General features: G+C 35.2%; 1 protein-coding gene across 4 annotated transcripts in view; it reads right to left on the bottom strand.

Annotated features, from left to right (window-relative positions):
• Positions 1–20,776, bottom strand: part of ADAD1 (adenosine deaminase domain containing 1) — a 55,100-nt gene that overhangs the window by 15,724 nt on the left and 18,600 nt on the right. For all 4 annotated transcript variants that reach the window (XM_077140144.1, XM_077140143.1, XM_077140141.1 and 1 more), the window contains 4 exons: positions 19,380–19,503; positions 17,525–17,695; positions 16,293–16,522; positions 9,467–9,704 (listed from right to left, as the gene is read on the bottom strand). In XM_077140144.1, the coding sequence (XP_076996259.1) occupies positions 9,467–9,704; positions 16,293–16,522; positions 17,525–17,695; positions 19,380–19,503 (763 nt within the window). The remainder of the gene's footprint in view (positions 1–9,466; positions 9,705–16,292; positions 16,523–17,524; positions 17,696–19,379; positions 19,504–20,776) is intronic.

Consider the following 20,776-nt stretch of genomic DNA (forward strand, 5'->3'; position numbering starts at 1 on the left):
TGTCATTCTAGATGAGAGAGGAACTCTGACCATGTTTGCCACGTGCCTTTCCACTTGAGAGAGAAACCCTGAACTTCATCAGCCTTCTTGAATCAAGGTATCCTTCCCTGGATGCCTTAGATTGAACATTTTATAGACTTGTTTTAATTTGGACAATTTCACAGCCTTAGAACTGTAACTTGTAACTTATGAAATTCCCCTTTTCAAAAAGCCATTCCATTTCTGGTATATTGCATTCTGGCAGCTAGCAAACTAGAACACCGATGTTCCCCAAGACTGCAACCACCCCAGTGTTTGGAGAGAGCAAAGTCACGGCACAGGCCCTTGGAAAGGGTGGGACTGCCGCCTTCTAAAGACCTGAGGATAAATGACTCTCAGACTTTGAATCCAATGGAGTTTGGCCTGCAGGTTTTCAAAACTGTTTGGCCTGGTGACCCCTGAGTTCCTTCCAACTTCTACTATGGAAATGAAAATATGTATCCTATAACTGTCCCTCTTTTGCATATTGGCAGCAGATAATTTGTTTTGAGTTTCACAGGTCCAGAGCCAGAAGAGAATTTTTGTCTTTCAAGTATGGTTTATGGTGATGTGTATAGTTGCCAAGTTGACAAGGGCTGGACATGTGGTACCTGGGTTCAGGTGTCAACTTGGCTTCTATGAAACCACTTCAGAATAGTGCTTTCTTTGAATTAATTATTAGGGCACTTTCTTGACAACTTTATGAAAAATCAATCTGCTTAGATTCTTTCTCTCTTCTGTCCCAGTTTTAGAAATATTTTCCTAGAATTTTACCCATTTCATCTAGCTTTTCAAATTTACTTGTATGGTTGAGTAGTTTATGTTATTTTAATATTCTTTTTCTGAGTTATTACTTCCTTATTTATTATTTTATGACATTGGTTAGTGATTTTTCAGAGAATCAACTTTTTAAGATTAATTTTACCTTTTTTCTGTTTCTTAGCACTTTAATTTACATTTCTTGTTTTATTAATTCCTTCATTCTACTTATTTTTTTTTTTTTAAAAAGCAAAAGGCATGTTTACTCCATTAGCAAATTTAGTGATTAAATCCAGTCAGAGACTTAAAAAAGTTATATTTTCTTTATAAGAGAGATTTTTTTGACATAGGCAGGCTCCAGGAATCAAATCTGGGTCTCTGGTATGGCAGGTGAGAACTCTGCCACTGAGCCACCACTGCCCACTCTCTACTTAATTTACTTCTTTATTGATATAAACATCTAAGATTTTGACTTTTTTCCTCTCAACATTGATTCAACTATATACATATATCTTCCCAGTTTTCATATGTAGTGTTTTTAATATCCTTGTTTTCTAAATATTTTGTTGTTTTAGTTTGTGTTTCCCTTTTGGGCCTTGTTTTTTTCCAAGTGAAGAAGCTCCGAGTATACTGATTTTACTTATAGTTTCATCACTAGATACTCTGCTTTTTAAAAATTTGATATTCTCTTTGTGGACTAACATACAGTCAGTTTTTGTCAATGTTATGTAGATTCTTGAAAAATATAGATGGATTTGTATATTTTACAGTACAGAGTAAATCAAATCAATTTACTCTTATTTAAAAGTGCTATATTTTTGCTTGTTTTGTTCATATGAATTATAATCCCTGCTACTACTGCTTCTGTTTTTCCTCATTCTTTCTGTATGTTCAACACTAATAAAAACATTATTAATGTTGAAGCCGTTAACTCTGCTGCAAAAACATTACTATGTTTTTCCTAATATCTCTCCCAACTCTTCCAACTCTGTCAGCAATTATGCCCATTCCTGTACGTACTATCTCAGCTTGTACCTTCATTATCTTTTCCCAAGGTTAACTTCATGGAAGTTGTGCCCAGAGGGACAAACATTAAGAAACAGTTAATCATGTGCATGCACTCTCTTGGCTCTGTGCCTTCTCTGTCTCTGCCCACTATAAAACTCTACCTTACACTCTGATCAACGCAGACCATCATGCAAAGAGCTGCTGTTCCTCCTCCTACTGTTGATGACAAGAACCCCTTGTAAACTGCCCAATAAACCCTCTATCTTCCTCTGCAAGCTGGACTTGTCTGAGTTGATTCTTTGGTCTGTTGTGCCCCTCAGTTTGATGGAAGGCTGTTCTATTACATAGCCTCTCATCTTACTCAGAACAAGAGAAGCTCGTCATCACTGTAAATTACACCCTTTATATTGCTAAAGTGTCCTTTATCTTACTAATGCATTGGGGGCTAAATGCCACCTTCTATAATATTACAATTTCTGTTTTTTTTTTCTAATCACTTGATATACATTGGGCCAAAATAAATGACTTAAGCTCATATTGCATTTTTTTTTCAGATGCAGTTTCATTCAGTGTTTTAACATGATTACTTTACAATTAGGTATTATTGTACTGTCCATTTTTGAGTTTTTGTATCTAGTCCTGTTGCACAGTCTGTATCCCTTCAGCTCCAATTACCCATTATCTTACCCTGTTTCTAACTCCTGCTGGACTCTGTTACCAATGACATATTCCAAGTTTATTCTCGAATGTCTGTTCACATCAGTAGGACCATACAGTATTTGTCCTTTAGTTTTTGGCTGGACTCACTCAGCATAATGTTCTCTAGGTCCATCCATGTTATTACATGCTTCATAAGTTTATCCTGTCTTAAAGCTGCATAATATTCCATCGTATGTATATATCACAGTTTGTTTAGCCATTCTTCTGTTGATGGACATTTTGGCTGTTTCCATCTCTTTGCAATTGTAAATAACGCTGCTATAAACATTGGTGTGCAAATGTCCGTTTGTGTCTTTGCCCTTAAGTCCTTCCCACCAACAGTGGATAAGTGTGCCTCTTTCTCTGCATCCTCTCCAGCACTTGTCATTTTCTGTTTTGTTGATAATGGCCATTCTGGTGGGTGTGAGATGATATCTCATTGTGGTTTTGATTTGCATTTCTCTAATGGTCAGGGACATTGAGCATCTCTTCACGTGCCTTTTGGCCATTTGTATTTCATCTTCTGGTAGGTGTCTGTTCAAGTCTTTTTCCCATTTTTAAGTTCAAGCCTTTTTCCCATTTTGTAATTGGGTTGGCTGTCTTTTTACTGTTGAGTTGAACAATCTCTTTATAAATTCTGGATACTAGACCTTTATCTGATATGTCATTTCCAAATATTATCTCCCATTGTGTAGGCTGTTTTTCTACTTTCTTGATGAAGTTCTTTGATGCACAAAAGTGTTTAATTTTGAGGAGCTACCATTTATTTATTTCCTTCTTCAGTGCTCTTGCTTTAGGTTTAAGGTCCATAAAACCGCCTCCAATTGTAAGTTTCATAAGATATCTCCCTACATTTTCCTCTGTTTTATGGTCTTAGACCTAATGTTTAGATCTTTGATCCATTTTGAGTTAACTTTTGTATAAGGTGTGAGATATGGGTCTTCTTTCATTCTTTTGCATATGGATATCCAGTTCTCTAGGAACCATTTCCTGAAGAGACTGTCGTGTCCCAGGTGAGTTGGCTTGACTGCCTTATCAAAGAACAAATGTCCATAGATGAGAGGGTCTATATCTGAGCACTCTATTCAATTCCATTGGTCGATATATCTATCTTTATGCAAGTACCATGCTGTTTTGGCCACTGTGGCTTCATAATATGCCTTAAAGTCAGGCAGCGCGAGACCTCCAGCTTCATTTTTTTTCCCTCAAGATGTTTTTAGCAATTCGGGGCACCCTGCCCTTCCAGATAAATTTGCTTATTGGTTTTTCTATTTCTGAAAAATAAGTTGTTGGGATTTTGATTGGTATTGCATTGAATCTGTAAATCAATTTAGGTAGGATTGACATCTTAACTATATTTAGTCTTCCAATCCATGAACATGGTATGCCCTTCCATGTATTTAGGTCTTCTGTGATTTCTTTTAGCAGTTTTTTGTAGTTTTCTTTATATAGGTTTTTTGTCTCTTTAGTTAAATTTATTCCTAGGTATTTTATTCTTTTAGTTGTAATTGTAAATGGGATTTGTTTCTTGATTTCCCCCTCAGCTTGTTCACTACTAGTGCATAGAAATGCTACAGATTTTTGAATGTTGATCTTGTAACCTGCTACTTTGCTGTATTCATTTATTAGCTCTAGTAGTTTTGTTGTGGATTTTTCCGGGTTTTCGACGTATAGTATCATATCGTCTGCAAACAGTGATAGTTTTACTTCTTCCTTTCCAATTTTGATGCCTTGTATTTCTTTTTCTTGTCTAATTGCTCTGGCTAGAACCTCCAACACAATGTTGAATAATAGTGGTGATAGTGGACATCCTTGTCTTGTTCCTGATCTTAAGGGGACAGTTTTCAATTTTTCCCCATTGAGGATGATATTAGCTGTGGGTTTTTCATATATTCCCTCTATCATTTTAAGGAGGTTCCCTTGTATTCCTATCTTTTGAAGTGTTTTCAACAGGAAAGGATGTTGAATCTTGTCAAATGCCTTCTCTGCATCAATTGAGATGATCATGTGATTTTTCTGCTTTGATTTGTTGATATGGTGTATTACATTAATTGATTTTCTTATGTTGAACCATCCTTGCATACCTGGGATGAACCCTACTTGGTCATGATGTATAATTCTTTTAATGTGTTGTTGGATACGATTTGCTAGAATTTTATTGAGGATTTTTGCATCTATATTCATTAGAGAGATTGGTCTGTAGTTTTCTTTTTTAGTAATATCTTTGCCTGGTTTTGGTATGAGGGTGATGTTGGCTTCATAGAATGAATTAGGTAGTTTTCCCTCCACTTCGATTTTTTTGAAGAGTTTGAGGAGAGTTGGTACTAATTCTTTCTGGAATGTTTGATAGAATTCAGATGTGAAGCCGTCTGGTCCTGGACTTTTCTTTTTAGGAAGCTTTTGAATGACTAATTCAATTTCTTTACTTGTGATTGGTTTGTTGAGGTCATCTATTTCTTGAGTCAATATTGGTTGTTCATGTCTTTCCAGGAACCCATCCATTTCATCTAAATTGTTGTATTTATTAGCGTAAAGTTGTTCATAGTATACTGTTATTACCTCCTTTATTTCTGTGAGGTCAGTAGTTATGTCTCCTCTTCCATTTCTGCTCTTATTTATTTGCATCCTCTCTCTTCTTCTTTTTGTCAATCTAGCTAAGGGCCCATCAATCTTATTGATTTTCTCATAGAACCAACTTCTGGTCTTTTTGATTTTCTCTATTGTTTTCAATTTCATTTATTTCTGCTCTAATCTTTGTTATTTCTTTCCTTTTGCTTGCTTTGGGATTAGTTTGCTGTTCTTTCTCCAGTTCTTCCAAGTGGACAGTTAATTCCTGCATTTTTGCCTATTCTTCTTTTCTGATATAGGCATTTAGGGCAATAAATTTCCCTCTTAGCACTGCCTTTGCTGCCTCCCATAAGTTTTGATATGTTGTGTTTTCATTTTCATTCGCCTCGAGTTATTTACTAATTTCTCTTGCAATTTCTTCTTTGACCCACTTGTTGTTTAAGAGTGTGTTGTTGAGCCTCCACGTATTTGTGAATTTTCTGGCACTGTGCCTATTATTGATTTCCATCTTCATTCCTTTATGATCCGAGAAAGTGTTGTGTATGATTTCAATCTTTTTAAATTTGTTAAGACTTGCTTTGTGACCCAGCATATGGTCTATCTTTGAGAATGATCCATGAGCACTTGAGAAAAAGGTGTATCCTGCTGTTGTGGGACGTAATGTCCTATAAATGTCTGTTAAGTCTAGCTCATTTATAGTTAATATTCAGATTCTCTATTTCTTTATTGATCTTCTGTCTAGATGTTCTGTCCATTGATGAGAGTGGTGAATTGAAGTCTCCCACTATTATGGTATATGTGTCTATTTCCTTTTTCAGTGTTTGCAGTGTATTCCTCACGTATTTTGGGGCATTCTGGTTCGGTGTGTAAATATTTATGATTGTTATGTCTTCTTGTTTAATTGTTCCTTTTATTAGTATATAGTGTCCTTCTTTGTCTCTTTTAACTGCTTTACATTTGAAGTCTAATTTGTTGGATATTAGTGTAGCCACTCCTGCTCTTTTCTGGTTGTTATTTGCATGAAATCGCTTTTCCCAACCTTTCACTTTCAACCTATGTTTATCTTTGGGTCTAAGATGTGTTTCCTGTAGACAGCATATAGAAGGATCCTGTTTTTTAATCCATTCTGCCAGTATATGTCTTTTGATTGGGGAGTTCAGTCCATTAACATTTAGTGTTATTACTGTTTGGAAAATATTTTCCTCTACCATTTTGCCTTTTGTATTATACATATCATATCTGACTTTCCTTCTTTCTACACTCTTCTCCATACCTCTCTCTTCTGTCTTTTCATATCTGACTCTAGTGCTCCCTTTAGCATTTCTTGCAGAGCTGGTCTCTTGGTCACAAATTCTCTCAGTGACTTTTTGTCTGAGAATGTTTTAGTTTCTCCCTCATTTTTGAAGGACAATTTTGCTGGATATAGGAGTCTTGGTTGGCAGTTTTTCTCTTTTAGTAATTTAAATATATCATCCCACTGTCTTCTAGCTTCCATGGTTTCTGCTGAGAAATCTACACATAGTCTTATTAGGTTTCCCTTGTATGTGATGGATTGTTTTTCTCTTGCTGCTTTCAAGATCCTCTCTTTCTCTTTGACCTCTGACATTCTAACCAGTAAGTGTCTTGGAGAACACTTATTTGGGTCTAATCTCTTTGGGGTGCGCTGCACTTCTTGGATCTGTAATTTTAGGTCTTTCATAAGAGTTGGGAAATTTTCAGTGATAATTTCTTCCATTAGTTTTTCTCCTCCCTTTCCCTTCTCTTCTCCTTCTGGGACACCCACAACACGTATATTTGTGCGCTTCATATTGTCCTTCAGTTCCCTGATCCCCTGTTCAAATTTTTCCATTCTTTTCCCGATAGTTTCTGTTTCTTTTTGTAATTCAGATGTTCCATCCTCCAAATCACTAATTCTATCTTCTGTCTCTTTAAATCTATCATTGTAGGTATCCATTGTTTTTTCCATCTTTTCTAGTTTATCCTTCACTTCCATAAGCTCTGTGATTTTTTCAGTTTTTCTATTTCTTCTTTTTGTTCAGCCCATGTCTCTTTCATGTCCTCCCTCAATTTATCGATTTTGTTTTTGAAGAGGTTTTCCATTTCTGTTCGTATATTCAGCATTAGTTGTTTCAGCTCCTGTATCTCATTTGAACTATTGGTTTGTTCCTTTGACTGGGCCATATTTTCAATTTTCTGAGCGTGATCCGTTATCTTCTGCTGGCGTCTGGGCATTTAGTCAGATTTCCCTGGGTGTTGGACCCAACAGGTTGAAAGATTTTTCTGTGAAATCTCTGGGTTCTGTTTTTCTTATTCTGCCCAGTAGGTGGCGCTTGTCATATTGCATTTTTAGTGACAGGTATATATGTTTTTTTCTATTATTTTAATGTTTATTGTTTTGGTTGTAATGGTTATTTTTCTAGTAACTCATTATAAAGCACGTATTAACCTATATCTTTAAAAAATATTTATTAGTTCCTTACCAGAGCATTGATAAAAATTAGTACATTTTCTTTTCACTCTACCTGCTCCATGGCACCATTTTTCTGGAGGGTGTTGTCTGTTACTAAGTTTTGATTTCTTCATTATTTTCTTTGTTCATCTTAGTATTCTGCCAGTTCTTCTTACTCTATTCATCAATATAAATGAGATAGATTTTCCTCAATCAGATAGCTACTTGCATGATATTCTTGAGGCGAATGCTAAAGGAGTGTATAAGACTAGCTGGTTTTTTATAATCAAACTGCTCCTCTGCTGCCACAGAAACAGACGGATTCCTGCAAATAATGGCTTATTTGAGTCACTATTGGGTAGCCCTAACTGTTCCACCTGATCTAAAACTGGATTGTGAAAGGTTCCTGCTGTCACCTTTCCCAGTTCCTACAGCCACTGCTGCAAATTGATGATGCTCCTGCATTTCACGTGGGCCATAATCTTCAAGAAGTGTAATTTTTTTTTTTTGGTGCTTTCTGAGACCTGATATAGAGAGGCCCTCTCAAGAGTCTTTTTAATTTTTTTCACTTTCTTTTATGAAGCTCTATGGCCATTTCAGATGCTATTGTATTCTGGAGTCTATAGATTTATCTGTGCTAGTTTTGCTGAAAATGGAGTTTGTTAGGTTTTTTTTTCATTCTCCTTGTTGCTGTAGGGTTATTTCCATGAGAGGAAAAGAAAAAATGCTGATTTAATAGTTATATTCTGAAAGTTCAGAACCGTAATTTTTGGCTGGGAATATTGCCACCTGGAATAAAATAAAAGACTACATTTCCCAACCTTCTCTGCAGCTATGTAATTAAGTTCAGGCTAATGAGATTTAAGTTGATGTGTTACATAAAATTTCCAGTCAGGTTAGCGGAAGAGACCCTTTTTTGCGTTTCTGTTTTTCCTCTTTCATCTAACCTGACATATAGACTTGTTTTCAGGAGCGATCACAGACCATGAAGTGACACTGAGGAGTCAAGCCATGATCTAAGATAGTGCAGCAGCAAGCAAACTTAGAACCCTGGGTTGCCCAGAACACCTTAGAATATGAGTAAGTAGCCAGTAGCCCTGAACTGCTTGTCTTCAGATGTCTTTTACATGAAATTAAACATTGCGTATTTTGCATTGTGCAGTTGAATTTGTTAACCTTAAAACATTTATGCTAATCCAAATCATATATATCATAACTCATCCTAATTGAAATAATCAGTATTATTCTTGACTAAAATCGTAACAAGAAACATTTCTGTGTGTTATTTAAGTCCATTCTTCAGGAAGAAAGCAATTCTAAACACTAGACTTTTAACATCATTAATTTCTCATTACAGAGTATATTCACACTCATTAAAAGAAGGGCTTTAGTATGAATCAATACTAGATAGTAGGGATATTATAAAGAAACATCAAAGAGGAGTGATACTAGCTTAAAGAAAGAACAATATTGCCTAACTCAAATAAATTATAAGAATTGAGAGAAAGCAGTGTACTTATACAATGGTTCTCACACTTCACTGTCCACGAAAAATATTTGGAAAACCATGCAAAAAAAAAAGAGATTCCTGAGACCCACATCCAGAAATTCAGATTCAGTAAGAAAATCTCAATTGTTTTAATTATCACACTATATGATTCTAATATTAATGACCACCAAACAACACCAGAAAAACAGGTTCTGGAGCCAGATTGCGTGGATTTGAAAGCTGGCTCTATAATTCATTATGTAACATGAGTAAGTCAGATAACTTCTCTAAGCAAGTTTTTGCATCAGAAAAAAAAAATTTGTATTATGTCTGCAACTAAATCATACTCAGTAATTACTATTACTATTCAGAATTCAATAAATAAGAGTCAAAAGTTAGACTACTAAGAAAACATGCAATCAAACTATCTTCTTTTGCTTAAATAATGTGATTTTAAAAGAAGGAACAATTCTAACCTTTCAGTGATCTTTCCACTTAGGCCATCCACAATCTCCAAAGAAATGTCCCCTTGTGCCCAATTCAGACTCAGGGATTTATATTCCAAGTTCATTTGAAGTGGATATGCAGAAGGTACTAAACTAATATGAGGTCTGTTGACCAAGTAAAATATTGGAAGTTTTGAAGTGAGAGTATCATCTACACGCTGCTTTATAGCTATTTCTAGTCCTCTAGTGTCACTACAATTTCCATCACCTAGAAAGTAAAAACAAAGACAGATGTTCTAAATCAAAAGAAAAAGACTATGCCAATAAATAATGGGAAAAACTGCCTAAAGCCCACTTCTTTATCCTTAATCTTGCAATCTTCTCTCTCTTACTTCTACGTTCTTAGAAGCTACTTCCACATTTGTTGCCATACCTAGCACAAGTTAATAAACAGTCAATTGTATTCAAAAAACAATCTTATATAGAGAATGATGGTGAGGCATTACAGTGAATAAAAACAAAGAACCAGAACTGACTCAGAAAGAAACTGGTATTTTTTACAGTTCTACTAGGGAAAATTGGGTCATTTTATCTTGATTCCCTCTTATTACAATACGAAATTACAGAAAATGCAGAATATAAATCTGGCTTAGAAATAAGTGGTGAAAATGAGTTTTTTTTTCCCGGCCAAATCTGAAGGCCACAAATTACGAGTGTTCCTGTAGCATAGTTTCCAGTTTCACAAAACAAAGTAATTTATGGAATGGCCATGCCTGGTTAAAATGAACATCAAAAGCTTTCATTCTCAGTTTTCATAAATGCAAAAGAAGAAAGCTCAGAAAGATACAATGTTATAAATATAAGGTAAGTCAGCTGTAAAACTTCTAATAGAAGTTAGGGAGTAGTCTTTCCTATATAAAAAAATAATAAAAGCTGATATCCTTTCTCCTTAGGAGGTTAGAGGTTCTCACAATAAGAGAATTTTTATACACCACTAAACATATCACACATTTTGTTTCCATATTACTGGAATTGTTGAAATGATTACTAAAACTCAGTATGACTTCCTGGGCTCTAGAAAATGATCTAAAGGACACGAGTTTACTTTTAATATCCTCTCTCTAAGCCCTCCTTTTACTTGAGTGTTTACAAGATAATACCGAAAAATGAATGCTAGTCAAATTAAAAAAATATTCAGGGACATGGAAAAAAAGTTGGGAAGAAGTAAGGTTGAGGACTGGGCATTGTATCTATCATGCACAAAAGAGATAGATTTAAAAGGAAATGTAGAGAGATGGATTTGAACAACCAACAAGCACTAGTAGAAACATCTTTCTTGAAGCTCCAGAAAACAGGCAAAGGCTTGCAGAAAGCGGGCAAATGGTGAATCAGGAAAAAGGCTACTTAAAAGTGGTAAAATCTCCTGTTGCCCTGCTGCCCCAATTCCATTCTCTAAGTAACTCAGCAGGGAGCCAGCTCCAAGTGCTGGTTCCTGGTCCCAGTTCTGGAGGGAGCAGAGTAATCCTTGTGCACATATTGGGAGCATGTAAATCTGGCACAGTTTGGTGTCAGCCTGAGGAAGTATTCTTTAAATTCACAGGAGTCCTGAAGGACAGCACTCCAATAGGTCTACCAGGAAACACTGGAAAAGGTGTTTTCTTTTTTCCTTTCATGTTTCTCCGACATTCAAGTAAAGTTCAGACTAGCTGGAGACAAGTTTAAGGAACTGACCCTAAATAATCTAAATTCCAGCAATAAAACATTAAAATATGAAAACACAGTAACAGGAAAAGATTGCCCAGACAAAGGAGAAGGTTAAAGCATTAGAAATCACTGATGAGGAGGCCAGACCTGAGGCATACCAGATAAAAGACTAAAAAAACTGGTCCTAAATATGTTCAAAGTGTTAAGGGAAAACCAGGACAAAAAAAAATAAAGGAAATCAGGAACAAGGCGGATGAATACAAACAGAGTATCAATAGAGTGACGGAAATTATAAAAAGATACCAAAAAGAGCTGAAGACCACAGTAACAGAAATGAAAAATTCTTCCCAGGGACTTAACAGCAGATTGGAGCTGGCAGAAGAAAGAATCAGAGAATATGAATATAAGAGATCAAAATCATTCCGTCTGAGGAGCAGAAAGAAAGAGGTGAAATACCTGAGGACCATTAAGTATACTAATATATGCATTGTGGGAATCACAGAAGTAGAAGAAAGAAAGGGGCAGGGAGAATATTTGAAGAAAAAATGGGTGAAAACTTTCCAAATTTAACAAAAGACATGAATATACATTCCAAGATGCTCAATGGTCTCCAACAGAATCAACTCAAATAGATTCCGTGCTGGGTTATAATCAAACTGTCAAGCACAAAAGATAAAGAGAGCCTTCTGAAAGCTGCAAGAGAGAGCAATGTGTCATATATAAGAGAACCTCAGTAGGATTAAGTGTCAATTTCTCATCAGAAACCATGCAGATAAGAAGGAAGTGGGATGATATTATTAAAGTGCTGAAAGCAAAAGGTCGCCCATCAAGAATCCTGTATCTGGCAAAACTGTCTTTCAAAAATGAGGGCAAGAGTAAGACATTCCCAAATAAACAAAAGCTGAGGGAGTTCGTCACCAACAGACTGGCTCTACAAAAGATACTGAGGAGAGTTCTGTAGGTTGAAAGGAAAAGGACCACAGATCAAAACCTCATGAGGAAATAAAGCTCTCTGGCTAGGGTAAGATGTGATTAAATATAAATATCATTACTACTGTATTTTTTGGTTTGTAACTTCAATTTTCACTTCCTACAGAACCTAAAAGATAAAGGCATAAAATGTAATCTGTGACATGAACTACATAAAGGTGGGGGACAGAGGGGAATAGGAACTTAGGTTGTATATACTATTGAAGTTAAGATGTTATCAAAGCAAACAAGAGCAAACAGAACTGTTACAGGTTTAGGAGGTTAAATTTAAGCCCCATGGCAACTACAAAGAAAGTATCAGAGAATATGTAAGCTCAAAGAAACAGTATTTAGAGGTACAGAGGTGCTGGGCAGAGAAAACAGGGAGTTAATGTACAATGGCTGTAGAGCTTCTCTCTGGGGAGAAATTTTAGTAAGGGAAGGTGGTGATGGTGCCACCACATTGTAAATGCGATTAACCCCACTGAGCTTTATGCTTGGGAGTAACTGAGACAGCAAAGTTTATGCTGTATAGATTGTTCTCACAATAAAAAATAAAAGAGCGACTAAAGAGACTGACAAACACAAAATACTACTTGGATGAGAGCTAACAACAGAGGACAAAAGGCTCAAAACTATAATATTGGGACAAAAAATGGAATACAGACTGCAAGTTTCACATGAATGTTAAATTTCTTGACTCACTGCAATAAAAGTGGTTACATAAGCAAATATCCTTGTTCTTAGGAAAGGTGCATGGAAGTATTAAGTAAGTGTTCAAGGAGCCTGGTGTATACGATCTTTATTCAAGTATTCAGAAAATGGACTGATAAATATACAGACAGAAAGAGAGACGGATAAATAGAATGATATGGCAAATATGGCAAAATATAAAATTTGGTGAATCTGGCTTCCAGAGGGGTTAGGATCTGCTAGATTTCTCTGCATCAGATGTGTATTATTTTTGTTACTGTTCTCTTACTGTGCAAGTATTTCAAAATGAAAAGTTAAAAAAAAAAAGGAAATACATTACCTACAAACCATAATGGGATGAGATTGGTTGTACTTAAAAAAGTAAGACACATTTGGAAAAAGAAAAAAAATCTATAAATCAAATTCCTCATAAGAAGCCTTAAACATCAAATAGTTTCACCTACATGTTTTAATGGGATAGAAGCTAATTTTTATAGAAAAAATCACATTTATTAATATTCTATTATAATATTTCATTACAAATGCCTTTTTTTTCCTTTATATATGTATACATTAATTATTTACTATATCTAGAGTATGATTTTGATTGTATTTCAGGGCTAATTCATGTTCCTGGAATATCCCTATATCCTTCACAGACATTTATTAAGAACTAAAGAAAAGCCTTTCTTAAAGGAGACTCTTTCATATTTGAAAGAGTACTTAGCTTGACTAAAAGAAAGCATGGCAAAGAAGAACTTTACTAGCCAAATTAAATCTAAGGCATTGTGTCAAACAGTGATTCCTCATACACAAGGATACAACTTTGGGAAAAGTACGGTTAGAAAGAACCACTTTTGAAGGTGTAGGACAACAGGTACATATTCTCATACAATGGTAGTGGGAATATAAGTTGGAGGGCAATTTGGTGATATATTTCAAAATTACAAATGCACACATCTTTGACCTGCACCTCTACTGCATATTATATTCTTCTATATGCGTGAATAACAAATGTAAAAGATCATTCACTATAGCATTCTAGTACCTGCAAAACATTGCAAATCATCTACAAGTCCAACAACCTTGAACTATTTAAATAAAATGTTATATTCATACAAAGAAATATGGCCATTAAGAATAAGGAGGGTGGGCCACGGTGGCTCAGCAGGCAGAGTTCTCGCCTGCCATGCCAGAGGTCCCGGGTTTGATTCCCGGTGCCTGCCCATGTTAAAAAAAAAAAGAATAAGGAGATTCTCCCAGAGCGATCTGAACAGTGAACAGGGAAGTATTTGCAGAGTCCCCTAGGGGGAATGGTGAGAAAGGGGGAAAACTCAACTTCCTCAAGTGGAGAATTCTTGATATTCTCACAGGCAGTGGGGACAGCCAAAGCAATAGACTGAGTCTCCCATCTTGGGGCTTGTTCATATGAAACTTAATCCTGCAAAGGATAGGCTAAGCTTACTTAATATTAGGACTAAGGGTCACCCTCAGAGAACCTCTTCTGTTGCTCAGATGCGGCCTGTCTCTCTCGGCCAACACAGCAAGCAAATTCACTGTCCTCCCCCTCTCTACGTGGGACATGACTCCCAGGGGTGTGGACCTTCCTGGCAACGTGAGACAGAAATCCCAAAATGAGCTGGAACTTGGCATCAAGGGACTGAGAAAATCTTCTTGGCAAAAGGGGGAAGAGTGAAATGAGACAAAATAAGGTTTCAATGGCTGAGATTCCAAACAGAGTCGAGAGGTTATCCTGGAGGTTATTCTTACACATTAAATAGATATCACCTTGCTAGTTAAGATGTAATGGAAAGGCTGGAGGGAACTGCCTGAAAATGTGGAGCTGTGCTCCGGTGGCCATGTTTCTTGAAGATAATTGTATGATGATATGGCTGTCGCAGTGTGACTGTGTGGTTGTGAGAGACTTGTGTCGGATGCTCTTTTTGTCTACCTTATCGACGGACAAGTAAAACGTATGGATTAAAAATAAATAAATAATAGAGGGAACAAATGTTAAAATAAATTTAGTACATTGAAATGCTGGTGATCGGTGAAGGGGAGGGGTAAGGGTTTTGGTATGTATGAATTTTTAACTGTTTTCTTTTTTTTTGCTTTTTCTGAATTGATGCAGATGTCCTAAGTAATGATCATGATGATGAACATACAACTATGTGATGATAGTGTGTGTTATTATTTTATATTATCTTATATATTATCTTATATAACAAGAACAGAACAATCATATGATAAGAATGTCTGCATTTGTATGTGGTTTTGTATCATAAATAAATTTAAAAAAAAAGAACGAGGAGATTCTTTATATACTCATATGGAAAGATTTCCAAGATACAATGTACTGAAAAAAAAGTAAGATGCACAAAACTAAGAATTGTATAATTTCATTTGTGTTTTTTAAAAAAAGAATGTATGCACTTACTTCTATAAGCATAAACTTAATCTAGAAAGACAAACAAGAAACTGGTAATGCTGGATACTTCTAAGAGCTAAAATGGGTGCCTGAGATATTAAGATGGGAAGGAGACTTTTCACTGAATACTTTTTAATCTTTTCATCTGAATCAGGTAATGTATATCCTATTCAAATAAAATTAGCTTAATATTAAAAAAAAAGCAAATAGTAACCATTTCCTTCTTTATAGTTTATCTAAAAGCCAAAAGTGGCAAGAAAATACGAAACCCTGCATGCATACGGAACAGGAGATATTTCCAAAGAAATGGTAATAAAATACCTAGAAAAAAATAACAGAAATAGTACAACTTAAAAAATACTGCCCAGATGAGGACCTAAAGCTTGTACATGAAACTGTTACCAAAAATAAAAAGCGAGCATGGTTTTAAATAGCTTCATAAGGGTTAACTGAAGATTTGAAACACCAAGGCTTTGTGAAAACTATGGAAATTAGTCCCAAAAGAGTTTATCAATGAGAAAACATTGAAATATAAATCCAACATTATGTAATACTCCTAGCCAAAGAAAGAAGTAAATTACTAATCTATATTTCCCTTGCACTGTAATTACTTCCTCCTCACTTGACAGATTAAAAAGATCCAGATCATAACCAAATATATAAATAAGGGATAAGGGTAAGAAAGACCCCAAATGGGCATTTAACTTTTTTCTTTTTTCAAGAAGGACTATTTAGATAAGCTTTCAGGTTTGAGAAGTTCTAGGAAGAATCTTCTCTCAAAATAAAGGGAAAAAATGGAATACTGTGCAAACAAAAGCTAAAGTTAGATGGAATGCACATAATTGGCTAATTTAAAATATCAATTCTTGTCCTCTTGAAAAGATAACAAAAACAGTATACCAAGTTTGACTACAAACTGTCATGAACATTCCAACCATACAGTGCATCTGTGTTTTGATCTTAAAACTTCATGGATGCAAAAGCTGATGTTATACTGGTAAATAAAACACAGTGAATTTACTTAGTGAAAAGAAGCCAGGAGGTACAGAAAATTACACTCACCAACAAGTATACAGCTGATATAAACTGGCTGTATAAAATGACTTAGTAACGCTCCTTGTATACCAAGTACCTCCCATCTTGTCAATTTGTCACTTGAGGACATACTGCTTACTCTACTAACAACGTCAGCAGGGCAGTAAACAGTCAGATAAATTTTTCCTTCAACAGCCACATGGAGACTAAGTTCTTCATTAGCTTCAAATGCAGATATAGAATGTGGATTAAGACGTCTAGAGAAAGAAAATTTTATTCCTTTAAAAATAAATGCATCTTGTAAAATCTACATGTACTTAAAACTGTACTCTAAAATGTTTAACTTTCCAGACATTTAATTCCAGAAACAGATGAAAACATAAAATAGGAAGGAATCGAATGACTTGGTTCCCACAAGATTAATAACAGAGTAATTAATCATAATATATTTAGAGCTACCAGCACAGATAATTTTCATATCATCACTGCATGCTATGTCTCTTAAATTCAAATTAAAAAAACTTTTTTCCCTCCATCATAATGTGTAAGTTATTTCCTCTGTATGGAAATTTTAAAAACTACGAAATGAAGGAAATGACAGAATATAAACCCTAGCTTTTTTCAAGAATTGTCCCCAGTACAACATGTTAAAACAATAAAATATGAATTTACTTTTCTTGATTCTCTCCAGGGAACATTCACTGCCCTCATTTCAAAGGTGTTACTGAAAGGATTTTTTACCAAAATATTAACTGTGGTTATCTTTGGATGGGTGGACTTGTGAATTTTATGTTCCTTTTTCTGTTTAAGTGTGTTACTTAAATTTCATGCTACCTCAGCTACCCATTCATCAAGATAATGAAGTTTTACACAGTTTGCCCAGAAAAACAGAACTGCATTTGAAGTGCTGTTTCTGGGTATGAATAGTACATAAATCCATACTTTCCTAATGTTAATGAAGTCTTAAAAGGAGGAGTAGTACAGGATTTCCAACATCAAAGAAAAGAAAACGTAGCTGTGCACTGAAGTGGTAGTAACACACTAGGTTGAGTGAATGAGAAGGGAGGATCTCGGGGCTCTTGCAGTCCACAAATAACAACCCACGGCTAGAGGAAGAATATGGATAATTATGAAGTTAACTGTCTACTGTTTTAGGGATTCAGAATATACAGCATAGCATATTCAGTATATACAGCATAGCTGTATATATATATATAGCTGTATATACTTGCTTTTAAGACTACTTCCACAATACTTACAATTGTGACTTAATCTGGGCTGATCCTTTAGGTAACTGGTTCAAATAGAGATAAATGTTGATATTCTGTTTAAGAGTTAGTAGATCAGAAGCTGGTTCTGTACAAAATATTGATTTTTCCATCATAGCAGGATTTTTGCTGTAGAATAGTAGAAGTTGTCTATAAAAGTACCTAAAATGATTAAGAGTTACAAATTTTTTTAATGGTAAAATTTACAAATGATATATCTTAATGAACATTATATGTGTGAAGAGCAATGTCCTCGTATGTCAAAATTTTTGGTACTGGCAAGAACTCCTAGAATAATCTAACAAAATCTTAAATGAACCTTAAATGAAAAACAAATGCCCTGAAGAAATCCTCAACTGAAGCTCAGTCTGCCTTGTGACCTGCTTTAAAATACCATTCCTCAAATACGAATTCATAGCCATTTCACATTTGAGTTTTCAACTATTATATCCTGCAACTGCAGTTATGCAACACTCAGCCTCCCAAGCAGAAGAGTCAACATTTTTTTGCCTTGCTTCTATTCCCTCTTCCCTGTCAAAACCAGACAAACAACAAAAACTGTGGTTCCTGTTTCTTAATGGTTTTGAAGAGAAAAACCCAATTACGTCATATTCAGAAGAGAAGGATATACATACCATTTTGCTTACTAAGAAAACCATGATTTTAAAATGCAGTACATTAAATCCTATATCAGAAAAATGCAATAAAATTAATAAACACCAGTGCAGGACAGTGTCAAGCATGGGATGAAGTAAAGAGGAAGCCTTAAAGAGATCCAAATGATTCAATAAGCACAAGAGGGGAAGGGGAGGAGCATGAGTTGCATTTCCTTCATGTACTTTCCCAATAACTTTGAAGATTATAGGATTGTTTCCTCACTATTAGAGATACATACTGAAGTACTTCATAAGTTCAAATTTATTTTAAAATACTCCAGTAAAGAAAACCACCACCACAAAAAGTGTAGATATATTAAATAAGAACCACAAGATGTTGACTATTGAAGCTGGATGATGGGATACATTACCCTATTTTCATTTCTTTTGTATATTGTTTGTAAGTTTCCATAAAAAGAGTTTTTTAAAAGTAAGCTTAAAAGTGGCTTAAGAGAAGTGAAAACTAGAGGATATTATTGGAGGTAACAATTCTTACTTCACATGTTTTCATGTGAAAACACTTCCCAAGACAAATATTCCTGGTCTTCCTCCTATTCCTAATGAGCTTGGGAAAAGAGACTGGGCGTGCTCACTTCAGCTCCTTGTTGTCATCTACTGTTGAGGTCTGCCAGGCTGCAGAATGCCTTATCCATACCTCGGATAAGGCACTGTGAGTAGAAACGTGTCAGTTTCTGATGCTTTCCTTGGATAAGTAAGCCTAAATTCAAGATTGTACTCTTACCAAGCCTACTTGGTCCAGATCTAAAGATATACTCTCCAATTAATTTAATCAATAATAAAGATGCTACTGTGATCTTAAAAAGAAGATTGTAGGTCAATGGCAGAATTCTCGCCTGCCGTGCCAGAGACCCAGGTTTGATTCCTGGAGCCTGCCCAGGCTTAAAAAAAAAAAGAAGATTGTAGGACTCTTAAATGAGATCTCAAGGTCTTCTATTAATAATGTAAGCCTGTAATCTAAAATCCACAGGCTAGGCATTTCATTGTAGCTACTCTGAGTAATGTTTTCAAAAATGACATGGAAGTGATCAGAGGACTTGGAAAAGTAAAACACTGTAACATCCTTGACTTAAATGATCCATAAATTTCCTTTGTAAATAAAGATATTTGTGTGTGGTTACTTTAGACAAGAGCATTAGTATTTTATAACATAAACATATTTGTTACCTTACCTAAGAAGAGACCTTCTTGCTGTAACAACAGCATGTGTGTCATGCAGCACTCTTCCATTTGGCTTAATGCACTGGCTGTAATTGTATTCACCTGTGCCTACAGCTACAACTTCATGTTGACCAGCTGAAAGAAAAAGGTAAACAGAAGCAGGTTATTTTGACCTATTTCTTTCCTTTATCCCACCATGACTAAATATTAGGCCAAAAAGATGGAAAAATAATTCTGTAATTTCCAATAAGTTTTAGAGTCTTGTAAGAACTGAAAATTAATATTTAAAGTCATTCATTAATATCTCAATTAATAAAAGCAAATACTATATAATACTTCACCTAAATTTTTTGTCAGAGTCTACAAAATATCCTTGACCTTCATACATTAAGCATCTATTTCTTTTATATCTATATTTGTATGTCTTGCTAAGAGATTTTATTTACCATTACTTCTATACTGAACAAACTGTCTATATATTATGCCTCTATTTTTTCAATATACTTGAATGCCTATAAACCAAATTGTAATCTCCTCCTCTGCTCTACTGAAACTGCTTTTCTGAAGGAAAGAACCTTATGTTTATTCCAGCAGCTCTGCTCCATTCTTTTTTCTTTTTGCTATTCCCCATTTGACATTTCCTTGAATCCCTATGTTCAGAATATGTATTATTCAAATTGGCAGTCTTCTCTTCTCTCACATCCCACTATGGGGCCTTCTTTATAGCCCAGTTGCTAGCTCGTCATTATTTTTTTCTCTAAATATTCTCTGAATATATTTTCATTCTATCTTCTACTTTTGTGTTAATGACATCAGAAAAACTTCCTGTTTTATCTTGAAAAACAAAGTTAAGTTTCACATTTGCAACTATCTAAAAGAACTTTCACTGGTTCAACAAACTTTTTTGAAATCCTACCAAGTACTAAGCACTCAAGTAGATGCCGTAAATAAAAGGGTAAGCAAGATATGCCCTCAGGAAGTTTTCAGGAGACAGAAGAAAAAGTAAACAAATCACAAATTGGTAAGTACTTTGAAGGAAACAAATATGGGGCTGATGTAAAGAATAAAGGGGAAGGAGTTACCTCGCACAGACTAGGTGCAGATATCTCCCTAAGAAGCTGAAGCATGAGGACTGAGCAGCATGAGAAATGAGGACGGCATGCCAACCAAAAGAGACCATGTGCAAACCCTGGGCAAACACAGAAGACTAGTGAGGATTTTCAAAAAGTGATAGAAAGAAGTGGCATAAGATGAGGTTAGAAAGAGAAAGAAGGCTAAAAGCTACTGTAAGGAGTTTGTGGATTTTACTGGAGAGCTAAAAGAGCTATGGAGAAGCTACTGAAAAGAACAAAAAAATTTTGATTTACATTTTAAGGTCACTTCTCTATGAGGAGAATGCTATGTTGAG

Source organism: Tamandua tetradactyla, chromosome 22 (genome assembly GCF_023851605.1).
Source record: "Tamandua tetradactyla isolate mTamTet1 chromosome 22, mTamTet1.pri, whole genome shotgun sequence".
NCBI classification, from domain to species: domain Eukaryota; kingdom Metazoa; phylum Chordata; class Mammalia; order Pilosa; family Myrmecophagidae; genus Tamandua; species Tamandua tetradactyla.